This window comes from Megalobrama amblycephala, linkage group LG19 (assembly GCF_018812025.1).
Source record: "Megalobrama amblycephala isolate DHTTF-2021 linkage group LG19, ASM1881202v1, whole genome shotgun sequence".
Classification (NCBI taxonomy): Eukaryota; Metazoa; Chordata; class Actinopteri; order Cypriniformes; family Xenocyprididae; genus Megalobrama; species Megalobrama amblycephala.
In genome coordinates this window covers 39,024,102-39,041,480 of record NC_063062.1, presented here as the reverse complement: position 1 = coordinate 39,041,480, position 17,379 = coordinate 39,024,102, and the positions used below count along the sequence as shown (strand labels likewise).

The following is a 17,379-nucleotide window of genomic DNA, read 5'->3' as shown; positions in this document are numbered from 1 at the left end:
GCGGAATACCAGCGGAAACAACTTAAAATGCTTAAATTGTTTTTTTAAAAATCAACTTAAAGGCACAATATGTAAGATTTTTGGATTAAAATATCCAAAAACTACTAGAACAGTGTTATTTATTTTGTTGACTTGTGTACTTACATTATCCCAGATGTTTCCAAGAATGTTTAAATCCAGAGAAATAAGCAATTTTAACCAGGACGCGGACCATTCGTTGCCTATCAGTGACGTCATACCTGCTTTACCCTTGGTTTTATCTTGTAGAAACCATGGAAACACCAAAGATGCTTTAATATATTATGTGTTTCATTAGATAATGGAACAGAGAAAAACAATATTTTGTCAAGTGGCTAACAAAGTGTTTCGCTCCCACAGCACTCGGCCCTGCTCTGTTCCATACTACAATAACATTAATAATCTCATCCATGATTTCTTATACATGATTTCTGCCCGAGTCCTGTCCTGATTTGTTTCCACCGGCTGTGAGGTGAAGACATTTCCCATAAATCCACGCACAAACTCAGCGTCATCAAGCTACGCCTTTGTTTTGAATAGGCGACCTCTAGCGGCGAAAATCTACATAGTGTGCCTTTAAATCAACTTAAAAATAATTTTTGGTCATACAGATAAGAGTAATACATCATTTAAAACTGTAAAGGGTTTTATTTGTGTAAACTCACAATAACAAGAAAATGTTGTGCCTTTGTAAAATAAAGAAAACATTTTTATCCAATAAGAAAATATCCGCCTGAATTGAGCACATAACATTTTTTTTTTTTTTATGCGATAACCCAACATTCGCAATAGTTGGATGGAAACAGCTATTGTGGAGCCAACTTTTGCAGGAGCAAGCATGTGCATGGGCAGTGTACTTTATATTACTGGTTGAGTAACAGTCCTAGTTCTCCTTGATGTCCTGGGGTGCTTTTTGTGTATATATTTTAATTTATCACAGTGACATTTGTGGGATAATGCTGAGGTATGTTTGCCCTTCTTCTGCAGGTGTTGGGGCTCAGTTTGTGTGTGTTATTGTGTTTACTGTGTGTACAGGATAATTAAGAGCAGGTATATGTGCTGTACACAATGTGTCTGCATGTGTGGAATAACACAAGTCTGTGTGTGTATGTGTTTCAGGTGTTTGCACAGATTGAGGATAAGCAGCGGAGGTTACCTGAGGTCCGCGCCTGTCAAGGAGGCACTTCAAACACCAGCACTCTACAGAGACTCATGCAGACTTTTGAACATGATATTCAGCTACTTGTTGCACAGGTGAACTAATGCAACACAAGGAATACAAATTACAAATAGTTTTATATTTAAAGTTTGTGGATAGATCTCTACAGTAAGGTTCATGACAGTGGCACCATTTTTACAAAAAGAGTTGTTTTCCTCAGGTAAGACAGTTACAGGAGAGTGCAGCCCAGCTACGAACAGTTTACGCAGGCGAGAAAGCAGAAGCCATCGCCATGCAGGAGCACGAAGTGATGCAGGCATGGAAAGAGCTGCTCATATCCTGTGAGGACTGCCGAATGCAGATCACCACAGCGACTGACAAGTTACGTTTCTTTGGGATGGTGCGTGATCAGCTGATGTGGATGGACAGCATCATCTGTCAGATAGGAACTGGGGAGAAACCAAGGTAAGACACATGCTGGGACATCTGCTCTCTGCTTATAGGAAATCAATAAGGTGCTTTAACTTTATAATGCATGAAGGTTTGCGTCAGGTCAGCTGGAGAGCAGCCTCTGTGGCCGCTGGAGGGTACTATAGGTATCATACCACGAGCACAAATAAGTGATAAGTTGGTAAGTGCATGAACCACAAGAGTATTTACACATTTTACCATTAAGTGTGATAGTATCTATTAAGAGCTCTGTTTAGGATTTCTGTTAAGAACACAATAGATCTGTTACAAAATTTAGTGAGATGCTTTGCTGCCTACTAGGGTTGCAAAATTCCGTGAATTTTCAAAGTTGGAAACTTTCTGTGGGAATTAACGGGAATCAATGTGAAAAAACTGTAAATTTGCAAAATCTTACAGTATAATCTTTGTTAAAACAACCAGATTTAATGCAAATTCAGTTAAATTTCTACCCTGCTCATTCCTCAATCACATGCATACTACATACTTACTGCAGGGCTATTGAGGCCACACCCCCTGCATGCACTGTGCATTCCTTCATCACATGATCAGATAATTTCTAGAATCCTGCACACTACAGCAGGACTATTGAAGCCACACTACTGCAATTGAGCCCAAGGACTACATCCAGTCATGTAAGTTTTGATGATATTACTAGGGTAAATATATTTTTATAGTTTTAGCATACTGATTGAGGAGTCTTCATCTATTCATCTAGCCTATTTCTATTAATTTGTCCAGCATCAATTGTAAAATATTTTTACCATTCCAGAATTTTCCAATTGTTTAGCTAACGATTTATATATCTGTGCATTGCATTAGTGTTTTTTATAAGCTTTTTTTTAATCTTATTCTACAGAACAATGCCACGTGAGCCATCTGATGTGTGGATGCATTTCACCTCAGCCAATGTAGAAGGAAAGGCTGTGTACATTTGCAAAACATTCATGCTTTTCTGTTGTTCAATGAAAGAATCGATTAAAGTTCTACTCACAAATAAATCAAAGTCAAATGTCATTAAATTTGTATTAATTTGCTTGCATGTCTGCTTAAGACCAAACAATATGTTTATATTTATGTTTGTATCTGATACAGTTTGCATAAATTACCCTTAAATTTCCAATTAATTTTGTTTAATTCCCGTAAAGTTTCAAACTTGGAGTATTTCCAAAATTCCCTAGCTTAACTTCCCATGGAAAGTTTCCAGAAATGTTCTGCCCCTTTGCAACCCTACTGCCTACATAGGCAACTACCTTCTTAGGCTACAACCTAACCAAAGAGAATTTGATATGCTTTTCAAGTGGCACTTTTCATGTAAAATGCCCGGAGCACTTCACTTTAAAAAAAAAAAAAAAAAAAAAATAAAAATTGATTCCAATAGAGTCTGACATTGCAAGTTGCTAACTATCTATATAGTTGCTACTAGTGTGTCTCACGAACCAAAGCTCTTTGACTCTTACATTCAGGCAGGGGCGCCCCAAACTTAGTGATTCAGGCCGTTAGAGATTGATTCAGCCAGCCTTTACTTAAATACGATTGCTATTTTTATTTCCCATGCATGATATTTTTATTTCTTATGTATATGTTGCGTTATTTTATTATTATTTTAACTCCTTTTCTATCTAAAGCATTTTGAATAACCATTGTGTATGAAATGTGCTATATAAATAAACTTGCCTTGCCTATCACAGTATACACAATAATACATTTTTATTGATAATTCTCAGTATTTAATGAATTATATTTATATTCAACAAATTTCTTGATTCATCTACCATCTTTCCACCACTTAGTTTGTTGTAATGCATTCTAGGATGGCCTTCTCTGCAAAGGGTACATGCGTTGTTGCCTTAGAAAGTATTTTGCCAAAAGACCTTATCTTAGAAGGCAGCATAATGTTGCTGTCTTCTGAAACAGCTTTTGCTGTTAAAATGCTGTCTAGGTAGGCAGCTCACTGGGTTTTGGAACACAGCTATAGTGCTTATCTAGGTTTTGTATTTATTGAAAGTCTTAATAAAGAACTTATACTGCAAAACCTCAGGAGCCACTTTTCATCATGTTAAAATGGCCTTCTGTTGCTGTTTCTTTCTGTGGGCAGACTTGACCCATGTATTCTAGCTCGAGTAACTCTCTCTCCTCTCACTGTCAGCTCTTTCCTCAGAGCTTTAATGGGATATGGGCTCTCTGGTGCTTGCAGGGATGTGTCATCTGTGGAGGTCCTGATGAACTATCACCAGAGCCTCAAGAGTGAGGTGGAGGCCCGCAACAAGAGTGTCCTACAGTGTATCGAGATGGGCAAGACTTTACTGGCCGCCCGTAACCCTGCATCAGAAGAGGTGACACACAAAACAGCCAGCACAGCCTGTTCAGAAACTGTTGTGACTTTTAAATCACTGCAAGGCCCAAACATAGTCTTTGCATGTTCAATTGCATGCATTATTGCAATCCGAAATATGTCAGACCACTGCATTTTCAAGTGTCTATTAACATAAACTCTTCTTCTACAGTCAGTTCTCTTTTAAAAATTTAAAGTTGACAAGTAGCTACCTGACTATTAATACATCCTGAATGAGTATATTCCCCCTTGAGTACGGCACTTTTTGTTACCACAGCAATTCAAAAAAGCATGTTGAGTATGTAGTGCATTGGCCAACCATTTGTTTCTACGTTTTTGTACTTGTGTAAGGGATGTTTCCAGCCTAAGAGATGATGAATGACTGCATGATATTTCAAGCTGTCTTCTGTCAGTACCTGACAATGGAATTGTTGAATGTTTCAGATCAAAGAAAAGCTGGAGAAGGTTTTGGCCAAGCAGCAAGAACTGACTGAGAAATGGGACAGACATTGGGAAGAGTTGCAGCAAAGTTAGTAAAATAGAGATCAAACATCATGTAATCAATGTCATGCGCTTTCCAACATCTCACTCTCTCTTTCTGCGTCTTCTCAGTGTTGGAGGTGCATCAGTTTGCTCAGGAAGCAGTGGTAGCAGAGGCCTGGCTCACTGCTCAGGAACCCTTCATAAGCAGTAATGAACTGGGCGGCAGTGTGGATGAGGTTGAGCAGCTGATTCGCAGACATGAAGCCTTCCGCAAAGCTGCTGCCACATGGGAAGAGCGCTTCAGCTCTCTACGTCGTCTTACCACGGTAACAGCAACCAGCCAACTAAACCCAAGGGGCAGGGGCGTCCAATTCTGCTTATGGAGGGCCAATGTCTTACTGAGTTTAGCTCCAATCTGGCCAAACACACTTGGCTAGAAGTTTTGAGTAATCCTGAAGATCTTGATTAGCTCGTTCAGGTGTTTTTGATTAGGATTGGAGCTGAACTCCAAAAAATAATGGCCCTGCAGGAGCAGGATTGGACACCCCTGGCCAAAATTCATAACAAAATAGATCCACACAGCTTCAGAAACTTTACCAATATCAAACAGTATGTGTACCTAACTACCTTCAAAGAATATACACTAACAAGAAGCAACAGTCAATAGAATGTTCCATTGGCTCCCAGCAGCGGCCCTGCGCTTCCGCCATTTTGGGGTGAAAGCGAGTCGGCAGTCCACTAGTTTCTATGGCAATATCAGCTGCTTTGTTAAAAAAAACGTACATTAAAGTTGAAATCCAACCTGAATGACGACAACACTGAATAAAATACTACCACTAGTGATCATCAAATCCTTTTTACAGTTTATTTTACACACTTTGTGTTTAAATCTTCCACTTTTTCCACAAAACCTTTGCTCTCTAGAAACCCAATCAGTTTGGGTTAAAATTCTTTAAAAGGCTTATAAACACTGAATTATTACCAACATATGAAATTAAATTAAGGACATGCATCATAAAAATTGGGAATGTTGGACAATAAATATATGAATATAACAGCTTGATTTTGCAGTGTTGTCTAATGTCCGTTAAAGCAAAAGTGTCCAAAAGTGGGAATTATGCGATAACGGACACAGCAATGCATCATGTATTATAAGATCATTATGTTTGTAGCGTGACCCATTAAAATGTACAATATAGACTATTTCAATTCAGACCTAGATATTATTACTATTACTCTAAACTAGGTCTGAAATGTATTGTTCGCTGCAAACATGATGATCTAAAATTTATTAATTATTAATTTACTATTAATAAATGTGTAAAGTTGCATAAAATGGAAATTCTCAATAAAGTAGGCTAACTACATTACCTCAGATGGAGGATTGGTTGGATTCCACAACTGGTAAGATAAAACATATATAAGACAATACAACATTTACTGTAGAATCATACAATTTACTGGTGACTTAATTTAAAAAACTGTTCTATTGAGCTTCTGATTTGGCAGTGAAATTCACAGATTGTGGGTGCGTAAGATGTGAAGGATTCTATGGTCCAGTTAGTATTTTCACCCCATAATGGCGGCCGCACTACTGGAGCGCCATCTAGTGGCTGTTAGCAAAAAAGTATCGAAGTGTCGCCTCTTGGGTTCTAAGTTCTTTGCTACCTTTGACTGAAGAGGCGACTGCCATTTTGTTTTTTAACATGACATTCCGGTGGTCAGGCAAAAGTAGTTGGCAGTCACTTTCAACTTAAACAATTTTTATAAGTCAAAAACCTTAACAAAACATTAATTTGACCATAGTTTAAACCAGAGATGGGCAAACTCGGTCCTGGAGGGCCACTGTCCTGTAGAGTTTAGCTCCAACCCTTATAATAACTCACCTGACTGTAGCCTTCTAGTAATCTTAAAGACATTGATTAGCTGTTTCAGGCGTGTTTGATTAGAGTTAGAGCAAAAGTCTGCAGGACAGTGGCCCTCCAGGACCGAGTTTGCCCATCCCTGGTTTAAATGCATCGATAGTCTACCTACTGAAACTCAAAAAAATTTTAGATGAATTATATGTATAACATAATGTCCTTTTTTACAATTATTTTACAGAATGCAATTGTGGGCGTATAACAAATTTTCTCGTTTAATGGTTTAGGTAGAGAAGATAAAGGCAGAACAGAGTAAGCTTCCCCCAACTCCTTTGTTGGGGCGGAAAGTTTTCTTGGACCCTCAGGACTCTTCTCCTGCTCGCAGTAGCCCTTCCTCCATCATAAGACAGACCATTTATGAGCAGGGTGACGCCCGTTTGGAGCGCATCACCCCTCAGCCCTCTCCCTCTTCTGTGGCCCGCAGACTTGGTTCTACTGTGGCCAACTACACTCCCATCATGAATGGAGCTGCTACTTATCGCCTTCAGGAAGCCAGGAATGCTGGGATTGTTGGTGTGGCTGCAGGACTGGGCACTGCTATGGAGCATAAGGTCACCCAATTGCGAGCTGAATTCAAAGCTCAAACCTCACATCAGAAGATCGAACACATTCATGAGGTGGTCCACCCCCTACTGGAGAGAGAGAGGGAGAGGTATCATGAGAACGTGATGGCAGAGGTGGTGCTTCAGGAGCCGGGTGGAGGAAGGGAGCGGCTAAACAGCGTGGTGGGAGGGAGCGGGAGCAGTCGCTCGGAGCTTCTCGTGGAGCAGCATCCCCCACCGAGGGAGTCGCGGTTGGAGAGGCAACTATCTACAGAGCAACTGATTCAAGCAAGGAGGGACGAGCTGCCTCAGGAGGTGTGGAGGGAACGAGCTGAGAGGGCAGAGAGGAGGCTGGAGAGACAGACATCTAGTGAACAGGAGGGTCATGAGGTGCGGCGTAGGGACAGACATCGACTGGAAAGACAGGAGAGCAGTGAGCATGAGGCCAGGGAGCAGTCAGACAGACGCTCTGGTGGTGGGTGAGTGACCGCAAACAAACCACCTTAGAAACCGTTTCAGCATCACCTTGGATGCACCGACTATCAGTTAATCTTACCTGTTTTTATCCAAATCAAACCAGATTAGAAAATGATTTAGGCTACTTGGTAGGGATGTGACGAGATCAAAATGTGACAAGATTTCTTGTCGAGGTGGAAAGCTGTCTCGCGATATTGCCGTGATGGAGTGTGAGAGTGAAATTAGGATAGAATATGCCACCGCTACATTTACATTATGCCTCCACTGTTGCTTTGCTTTTTATAGAAATAAAAACCATTTAATTCAGTTGGATAACAGTCACTACAATTCCATCCAGCTCATCCAACACGAGCTGCAGCACTATACGTAATGCAGCCGGAAGCAGAGTTCACTGTTCACGTGACAAGAGTAAGTGACGTGATGACTGATTCGTTGCACGACAGAGCCTAAAGCCCGGGGTATACTTCAGCCGTCCGCGTTCGTGCACCGTCTGCATGACGTAGTTGATGTAAATCAGCCCAAATTTCGAGACCGCGCAGACGGTGCGCGTGCAACAGTGCATGCGCAAGCAGGAAAGAAAAGTCCACTAGGTGGCAATACACACAGTACTGACCACAATGTGCAGTCGTCGAGTTGTCTTAAAGCCCCGGGTATACTTGACTTTCCGCGCCCGGACGCATCACATGCGCAGCCGCATCTGCGCGTCTTTCAAAGTATACTAAACCAAGGATGCGCACGGATGACACATGCGCAGTGCAGTTTTTTCTATACTATTACCAGACAACCGGACATTCGCCAGGCAGGATCGGAGAAGAAAAATAGTGCAGCCACCATTGCAACATAGTTCAGAAAATACACCAAGAGAACAGGAATCAAAAACGATGAAGGCATGCTTTTGAGTTTACTCGTCTTATTTTTGAATCGTTCTTTTCACACTCTTCTTCGACGACTGCACATTGTGGTCAGTACTGTGCGTACTGCCACCTAGTGGACTTTTCTTTCCTGCTTGCGCATGCGCTGTTGCACGCGCACCGTCCGCGCGGTCTCGAAATTTGGGCTGCGCGCGGACAGGGTGTGCGGCCGGCCGCGAGCCCTCTGCATGACGAAAATTACGTCATGCGGACGGTGCACGAACGCGGACAGCTGAAGTATACCGCGGGCTTAAGCATCTGACAAAAGTCTGATCTTGTAGAATGCACACTCAGCACCGCCGCTCCCTATTCCCAGAGTATGCGTGATCGTGAAAGCGAAAGTAAAATGCAAGCACGCATTCAAACGCAATTCAGACTTCTAACAGACCTCTAGTTCCCAGCATGTTTTGCTTCTGACTGTTAAAGGAGAATAAATGTTAAAATTAAGTGCTATTTCATGTGTTTTGCTCAATATTGATATAGGGGGAGATCTGTTAGTTTTTAAAGTTGTATTATTTTGGAATTTACAAGGTTTTCTGGTATGTGTGAGTTTTTGGGGTTAACATTGTGCTGAAGAGTAGAGCCTGTGGTTAGGTTTATGATTGGCTGAACACCGTTAAGACTATAATAGTCTTAACTTTATTTAAAAAGTAGCAGCTGTGCATGCTATAGCACAGTGATAGTCTCTTACTAACTTAAAAATATGAAACATTTAAAATGTAAATAATTATAAAATATAAGAAATGTGTTACATAATATATTTTACCATATTTATGTTTATACTGCATGAGTAAATATATCTGCAATATATTATGCATGCAGTACCATATCTGATCACATATAAATCTATATATTATGAAGTATATTACTGAATATAAAAGTACATACATTATGATATATTAGTAAATATATTATCACATATTTTTCAATATATGAAAAGCGGCAATTCCTTATGCATTATTTAATATATTGTAATATATTTACGCAATATATTTTTCTGAATATTTTCAAATATACTGTTAAATCATGTAATATATTGATCATTCATATATAGGGAAATATATTTTCTGTCCATAAGGGACATGCTAGTCACCAAGTCAGTTCACAGCAATAGAGGTTCAAAAAATACCTAAATCATGTGTTAACTCATTGACCGTGTATTTCTCTTGATTCCAATCAATTCACAATAGATAAAAACCTCCTGGCATACATTGTCTTGTTGAACATCCTGTTTCACTTGTCTCATTAAGGAAGTAAAAGGATTGTAAATGCCTTCCCTTTGATGCAGCACTTTCTCTATTTATGCAAAATAGCATTTCCAGGTCTCAGATTTCCCTTTTTTTGTTGGCAGGGAAAAAAGGTCCACGCTAGCTGAGATTGTGGAGCAGCTTCAGGAAAGAGAGGCAGCACAGGTGTGTGAACAATCTAGTGTTTGTCTTTTGTTTTAAACTACATTTTATGTCACATGCACATTGCTGTATATTTCAGGCCCGAGGAGAGATTCCACGTCTACCCAATGGTCTTCCTGAGAAGTCTTCTCGACCCGACCGGCCGAGGGCTCGCGACAGACCCAAACCGAGAAGAAGACCACGACCCAAGGAGACAACAGCTGGCGAAACGCGACGCTCGAGGTCTGCGCCGGCCCAGAGCAGCCCACCAGTACCCCTGCCACCAACCCACACGGCCCAGCACGAAGGGTTCCTCTTCCGCAAAATAGACATTGATGGCCAGAAGAAGAGTTCAAACAGGTGGGGTTTTCTAGAAATGATGGGCACATGGCATGAATTAGCATGGAAATGGCTAAATCAAATATGCCAATCAGTATGATTGGTTATTCAAAGCTATGCTAATGTTGTTATTAGCATTGTGTACTGATGCTTAGAGCACTAACATTTGTTAATACAAGGCAGCTCTTATTTTCATTCACCAAGATTCAAGTCAAACTGGGATATGCTTGAATGCTTTACAAGCCTAAAATGTTTCCTGAAATGAAACTGAGGAGCAGCTGTTTGGCTGTCATTACTGATTACAAGTTTCATATCCAGCAATGGCAGAACATAGCTAGCTGTTAGCACTGCTTGCCACTTGCATGGTAACATCTAAAATCTGGTTGGTGGATGATGCTGTGTCAGAAGACCAACAGATGCTGGGTTTCTGAAGCCATGGCTAGCAAGGTATGAAGCCTTCACCCTTCACAGCTTTATTCAGCCATTTTGTACAAGACTGGATACGCCGCCTCTGCAGCACAAGTCACAAAACAATTCATTGCTTTGAGGAGTTTACAGAACTCAAAAGAATGGCTGTCTGTTCTTTTGTAGCATGTATGTGCACATAATTTGCCTGTCCACTGAAGCCATTTTTATGCTAGCATAGTATATATCTCATTAACCAAAATCTCTCTTCTTTTTTGTGCTCTCTTTGCCGATGACTGTTCTTCTCCCTCTCTACAAAGGTAAGCCATGGTCTGCCTATCTATGTCTAAAGGTCTTGTAATGATCTCTGCAGCAGTTTGGTCTTGCTCAGTCATATGGGCTGGCCATCCCAGACTCGGTAGGTGAGTAGCTAGTGGGCACATGGTATCAGATGGTTGCTGATGGCCAAATCTTCTGTTTTCTTTCCCACATTACAGCAGATCTTGGGTGAACTTGTACTGTGTGCTGAATAAAGGTGAGCTAGGCTTCTATAAGGACGCGAAGAACACCACCACACCTTACAACAACGAGCCGCTTATCAACCTGAGCCGCTGTGCCTGTGATATCAACAATGGTTACAAAAAGAAGAAGAATGTCTTCACGCTTAAGTAATTCATTGGTTTTTTTAGTAGCTTTTCCAAAAAGATTGGCTACGTGTGTAGTGTTCACTTTTCATAACATTCATTTTGCTTTATAATTTTAGAACTAAAGATGGAAGTGAGTTTCTGTTCCATGCTAAAGATGAGGTGAGTTGCTTTAATATCCTAGTTGGTTTCACATGTTGTTGTTTTTTTTTGGGGCCAAAATCATGTATTTAAGTGGTTAGTCATAACCAGGACTAGATGGGATCTGCAGACCTTTTCTGCAAAGTAGACTTTTGGACCAAGCCAGTCCAACCAGCCAGTAGTCCAGCTTGGAAAAGCTAATGACTATGGCCCTGTTTACACCTACTATTAAAGCTGCGTTTCTACCGAAATTACCCAGAACAATTTGTCCCAAGAACTTTTTTTCACCCAGACCTGTTGCTGTCTGTTTCCATCACGGACTAAAGTACCGTGAAGACTAGGAAAATTAGTCCGGTGACATAGGACTGTGCATGACTTTCCAGTTCTTAATAAAGCCTGAGCCTCATTGTCGGTCCATCTGTCGTATTTTTTAAACTCCATTGTTGATTAAAATAGCAAACAACTCTTACTGCACACACCGCAACAAACCTTTAAAAATGGTGCTACCTCTCGAGCAGGGACTTTCTGAAGGGTAAATTTTTACCCAGAACTTAATTTGGTTCCTGCGGTCGAAACACTCAGAGTACCACCCCAAAGTCCCTAGTTCTTGGGGAAAGTTCCTGTGGTGGAAACGTGGCTTAAGATGCATTTTGGTTGATCGGATCACGAGTAGAAGAGGGAAACACATACCCGTTTACACCTGGTGTTTTAATCCGCCTCTTTTGTCCACTTTCAACCACTTCTGTCCTGATTTCTTCAAGGGGAGGGTCTATGGGCAGGTAAATGTATGGACTTTTTCAGATCTTTCGATCTAATAGACGAAATAAGCTCACGCAATTTACATATGAACATGACCGGAGATGAAGAAAAAACATACAGAGAGCAGCAGCTTTCGTTTCTGCTCTTACCACGGCGAACACAGAGAGTGCATGTTAGAAATCAGGAATGGTGAGAGAACATTGGTACATTTTTCGTCTTCAAACTTGGGTCTTCAGCCGACAAAGTTTAAATTCTGTCTGGCCAGCGCACTTCCCATAATATTTACGCATTAAATCAGTAGGTGGTCTTTTGTGGCTGTTCAACCATCAATCCAGTCGAATGCATTTTCGACTACCTCTGGAAATGGTTGAAAGTGGACAAGCTTTGTTTACACTTGTATTTAGCATCGTCCACTTGTGATCCCGTCGACCAAAACCTTAATGCCAGGTGGAAACAGGGCCTGAGTGACAAGCTTGGACCAGCTGGAAGTTAAGCTGCTTTCAGTTGGAGGGACTACTTACTTATTGAAAGCAGTAATCAAATTCAACAAAATATTTAATAAAGAAAAACACAAGGGTTGAGGGACTTTGTGAATGACATCTGTTCCAATTCTACAGAAATCTCCCAAGCTTTCTATGGAGGTCTCGAGTTCTGCGTGTAATTCATTCAATTGATTCAGGTAACTTTTTTTGGTGAGAAAACATGTTCTGAGTCCTCAATCTCTCTTTGGCCTGCAGGACGATCTGAAAATCTGGATCACAAGTATAACCGCCAGTATAAGTGAGCATGAAGAGATTGCCAAACGGGGGCAGACCCATCCAACTACCTCATCTACTGACGAGGGAACGCGCAGGGATGGCAGCAGGGCAGGCGGTTCGGAAAGAGGCGAAAAGTCTGACCGAGCCGACGGGGGATCAGTGCGTTCAGACAAGGGTGAAAAGCCTGAGAAAAAGACAGGCAAGAAGAAATGAGGCTCCCGATAACAGCGAGACAGGAGCCAGGACTTCGGAAATCCTGGAAAGTGCTCTGACGGAATCAGGAAACGAAGGCGCCACTGTGAACTCCCTTTATGTCTTGCTGTCCAGCTGAGTATGGAATCAGGCAGCTCGGAGGTGCACGGAGCTCATGTGTCAGTGAGCGCCCTCTAGTGGCTGCCGAGGACTATGACAATTCAGGAGCTCCATATGGGCCAAAGTGCTGATAGCATAGGCAAATGGAGGATAAAAGAGAAAGATGTTATAGTAAAGTAGCTCATGAAGATTATTTTCTAATCCGTCTGTGAAAACGATGACCCATATGTATGTGTACCCGTCTTTCTCTTTGTATATTGTACGTCTCGACATCAGTTCTATACAATCTCACGCTGAAGAGAATGGAAATATGCCAAATTCTTTCTCAAGGTTGGTCTTTTTTCTGAAGAGCATGTTTTGTCTGTTTATTTGTAAGTTGTTTTGCTCTTTTATACTATTTAATGTGTTGATTTGTATTCATTGGCTCTTCCACACGATTTTGATTCTCGTCTTGCCACTTTGTAGACCACATGTTTGAACGCCATATGACATATCAGAGCATGCCTACAAGGTTTAACTTTCAAATGAAGAACGGTTTGTTTCAAATAAAGAGAAGCAGCTCATCTGCTGTGAGTGTGTATTCTCAGATCTGATTTCTAGGGTTTGTTGGTTTCGTACAAGTCTCGATCATTAATCTCATATTATGCATTAAATGTTGAGTGTGAGTTCATTTGCTCTTATAACGACCAAATCAGTTGTGTATGTGTCTCTGCATGTACGCATTGCATCCGTCATCAAGCTATTCTGAACGCGAGATCGGGTTTACATCATTTTATTTATACTCAAAAGTCTTCCAAGCACAGAACTTTTTACATTGTTTTGTAAAACTCCCGAAGCTCATTTAGTTTCACTACAAATTATGTTTCTCTCGACATTATTTCCAAGCATTGCACTGAGGACTGAATGGATGCAGGCGTTTAAATGGTGATGTATGTTTGTTAGATAACAACTGAATGCCATGTAGGTGTTATTATGTGACTGTCTTTCCTGATTGACGGAAACCGGGTGAAATACGTCTTTGAATTGTGTAGTTCTGCAGGTAATAGTATAGAAAGCCCATAGCTAGCAAAAATGCAAGGTATATTGCAAGAAAAGTGGTATATGCTTTAGACAAATGATGACACAAATCTAATTTTGTTCTTTTGAGGTCCATCAATACACATGCACAAACTGCAGTTGAAAATGAGCTGATTTTTCATGCAACATACAGGGTTAAAATGTCATGGTATGTTTAATGGAAACGTAACGGTTTCAGGTATCATATTTGTGCCTCATTGTCCTAAAGTCTGTCAGCTGTGGTCCTTTAAATGTAAAAAAAGGCTAAAAAAAATGTTAGAAGCAATGGTCCTAGAAATGTAAACCAGAGAAAGGAGAAGTTTTGTTCAATCAACAAGTTGTTTTCTCTCTGCAAGTTCATGTTTGTTCCTTTACAGCATCATGCAAATGCTTTTGTAATGTCCCTGCTTTGAAATATACAATTGTCAGCTCTCGTTTCCCTATACAATCTCAAAGCATTGTATACTGTATATATCTAAAGAGTTTTCTGTGTCTGGGTCTGTATTTCTCTTCCTTTGACGCCCTTGGTTTTGTCTCCAAGTCTAATTTTTGGTACAAAAAATATCCTATTTTTATGCAATAGAATAACTTATACAGGCAGAGGGTATGCAGATAAAGTATCCAACGTGGTGGCGAATGGAAATAATGTATACACTTGCAAGTAGAAAATTTATGCAACTTTTCCTTTGCACTAAATTACTGCCCCATTGCACAGTGCTATTGTGAGCAGAGGATTGGTGCTTGAGGGTCTGGGACGAGCATTACTACAAAATGCATTAATTCAGCTACTTATTTATAGATATCTTGCGAAAATTCTGCTCTAATGACCCCCGACTCACACTCTCATTCATACACTACATTTATACCTGCTGCTTCCACCACATACCAGTTGATGGACATGAATCTGTTGAGATGTACAGGTTTGGAAACGTTTATAAAATGTTGGATCTGATCCATTGAATCAACAGAAAGCACAACCCCAGCAGTAAATATTTGTCTACTTCAGCACCTGCTCTAATATTTTAGGGGTTTATTATGATGTCTATATTCTTAACATTCTTTAATTACTTTTATATATAAAGTATCACACATGTTATGTGGTTTTTTTGGCAAATGAACCCTCGTAGTAATATTTTTATCTTCTTTAAATGTGTGGGTACGGCTGAATCTCACTCCCCCTGTCCTGTCTGTAGTGTCAGACCCTTAAGCACCACTGGTTTTAGCTCAGCAGCTCAATGACCTGTACAAATTGTAATCGCTTCTGTACAGACAAAAAAAAAAAAAATGCTCTTTTTTTCTGCTGTGAAATAAGAACATTTTATGGGTTTTAATATCAGTGGGGTTCTTTCTCCAAAGCTCAAAGGAAAGAAATTGAAAGGAAACTGGGCAATTCAGGTTGCATGAATAACATTGTCCCTGTAATGGTACTGCTGTGCATGATGAAACCACTGTCATTCTCACTCACAGCCACTGTACAAGGGTGACACTAATACACATGGAAACAGTGAATGAATGAATGCTGTATAATTCAGATCCTGACTGACTCTGTACAGTTAATTCCTTGATAAATACAGCTTGTGATATGTCAAACGTCTCATTTTTCATTTGTTCTGTAATTGGCACCCTCATGTCTTTGTAAATACCTTGCTACATGTTAGAGCTGCACGATTCTGGATAAATTGAGAATCATAAACAAACAAAAAAACAATTTACTAAAGGTTCTGACAAAATGTTAAGTAATGCAGTCGATTTAATCAGGTTGAATGAATGATTCAACGACTCACTCACAAAGACTTGTTTCATTAATGGATGAATCAGCGTTTTTAAATGAATCTCTTGAATGAATGATTAGATGGCAAATATATTCAGTGACAAATAACAGTCACTTGTCGCCAACTACTGGTGCAATGATGTAATTGATACAATCATTGAAGCGTCAAGATACTTTCAAAACGTGATTTACTCTCTTTCGATCAGATATATTCGAATTATAAACTTTTATCCCAGTACTACTGTGATAATTTGAATTATTGTTACAGAAATACTGTGTGATTGAAAAGACTGTGAAGCTGTTTCATACCTGCATGAACACAGATCTGAATGTTCACTGTGATTGTACTTGTCAAAAGTTTAATAGACAGACGAATCGTTGTAATGTAGAATCAAGATCACCATCTTTTAACGATAATCATGCAGCTCTACAAGTACATGTAGTAATTTGTTAAAGGGTTAGTTCGCCCAAAAATGAAAATGATCCCATAATTTACTTGCCCTCAAGCCATCCTAGGTGTATATGACTTTCTTCTTTCAGTCAAACACAATCAGAGTAATATTAAAAAATACTAAATAGCAACCAAGATTTTGAAGCCGAAAAAAGCACATCCATCCATCATAAAAGTAATCCATACGGCTCCATTGGGTTAATAAAGGCCTTCTGAAGCAAAGCAATGGGTTTTTGTAAGAAAAAATATCCATATTTATAACTTTTTATAAAACGGTTAGTTCCTGACCTTGATTCTGATTGGTCAATAGTGTTTTCCCTGCTGAAAAATCCAGCTAAAACCAGCCTAAGATGGTTGACTGGTCTTAGCTGGTTTAAGCTGGAAGTAGCTGGTTTTAGCTTGTCTCCCAACCTGGCTTAGCTGGTCAAGCTGGTCTCCCAGTCTGGGTTAGCAGGTGTTCAGCTGGTTTAAGCTGGTCAAAAGTCAAAACCCCTCTAAAACCAGCTATGACGAGGCTGGGAGACCAGCTAAAACCAGCCTGACCAGCTTAGGCTGGTTTTAGCTGGATTTTTCAGGAGGGTTATTCATGATAAAACACGGCTATGACCGCTTCACCCAACAGTTCTGTGTATCACTACACAACACCCTTAGCAACCACTCTTAGCAACGTAAACTGTATGTTCGCAATTGATATTGTTCATTGAAGCTTACTGTATTATGTAGAAGACTATTGTGAGAAAGAGATCGAGTGAGCGAGTTTATTACCTGCATTCAGATTTAGCATTTTCCTTCAGGTCAGTCCTATGTTCATAATAAAAAATCTGTTTAAATGTCCGATGTATTATCTTGTCCTTTTAGCAGTTAAGGGGTTTTCCCGTGACTGACAACGCTAGTCAAAGCATTTGTCAGTTACATCTTGTTCCGTGTTCACAACAATTCAGTCTTTTCAATGTAAAAATTTTGGTTACTGACTGACACACTCATAAAGACCGTCTTTGCTGCCATCTAATGGCGTAATAATGTCTGTTGCTGTTCATGGT

General features: G+C 40.2%; 1 protein-coding gene across 9 annotated transcripts in view; it reads left to right on the top strand.

The window, feature by feature from the left end:
* Positions 1–15,707, top strand: part of LOC125254115 (spectrin beta chain, non-erythrocytic 4-like) — a 103,784-nt gene extending 88,077 nt beyond the window's left edge. For 3 of the 9 annotated variants that reach the window (XM_048168548.1, XM_048168551.1, XM_048168554.1), the window contains 11 exons: positions 1,138–1,272; positions 1,398–1,642; positions 3,795–3,981; positions 4,425–4,509; positions 4,593–4,789; positions 6,613–7,406; positions 9,667–9,727; positions 9,804–10,063; positions 10,945–11,115; positions 11,211–11,253; positions 12,729–15,707. In XM_048168548.1, coding sequence (XP_048024505.1) covers positions 1,138–1,272; positions 1,398–1,642; positions 3,795–3,981; positions 4,425–4,509; positions 4,593–4,789; positions 6,613–7,406; positions 9,667–9,727; positions 9,804–10,063; positions 10,945–11,115; positions 11,211–11,253; positions 12,729–12,962 — 2,412 coding nt within the window. In that variant the 3' untranslated portion in view covers positions 12,963–15,707. The other 6 variants (XM_048168555.1, XM_048168550.1, XM_048168549.1 and 3 more) reach the window with 6 other exon arrangements.
* Positions 15,708–17,379: the final 1,672 nt, after the last annotated feature.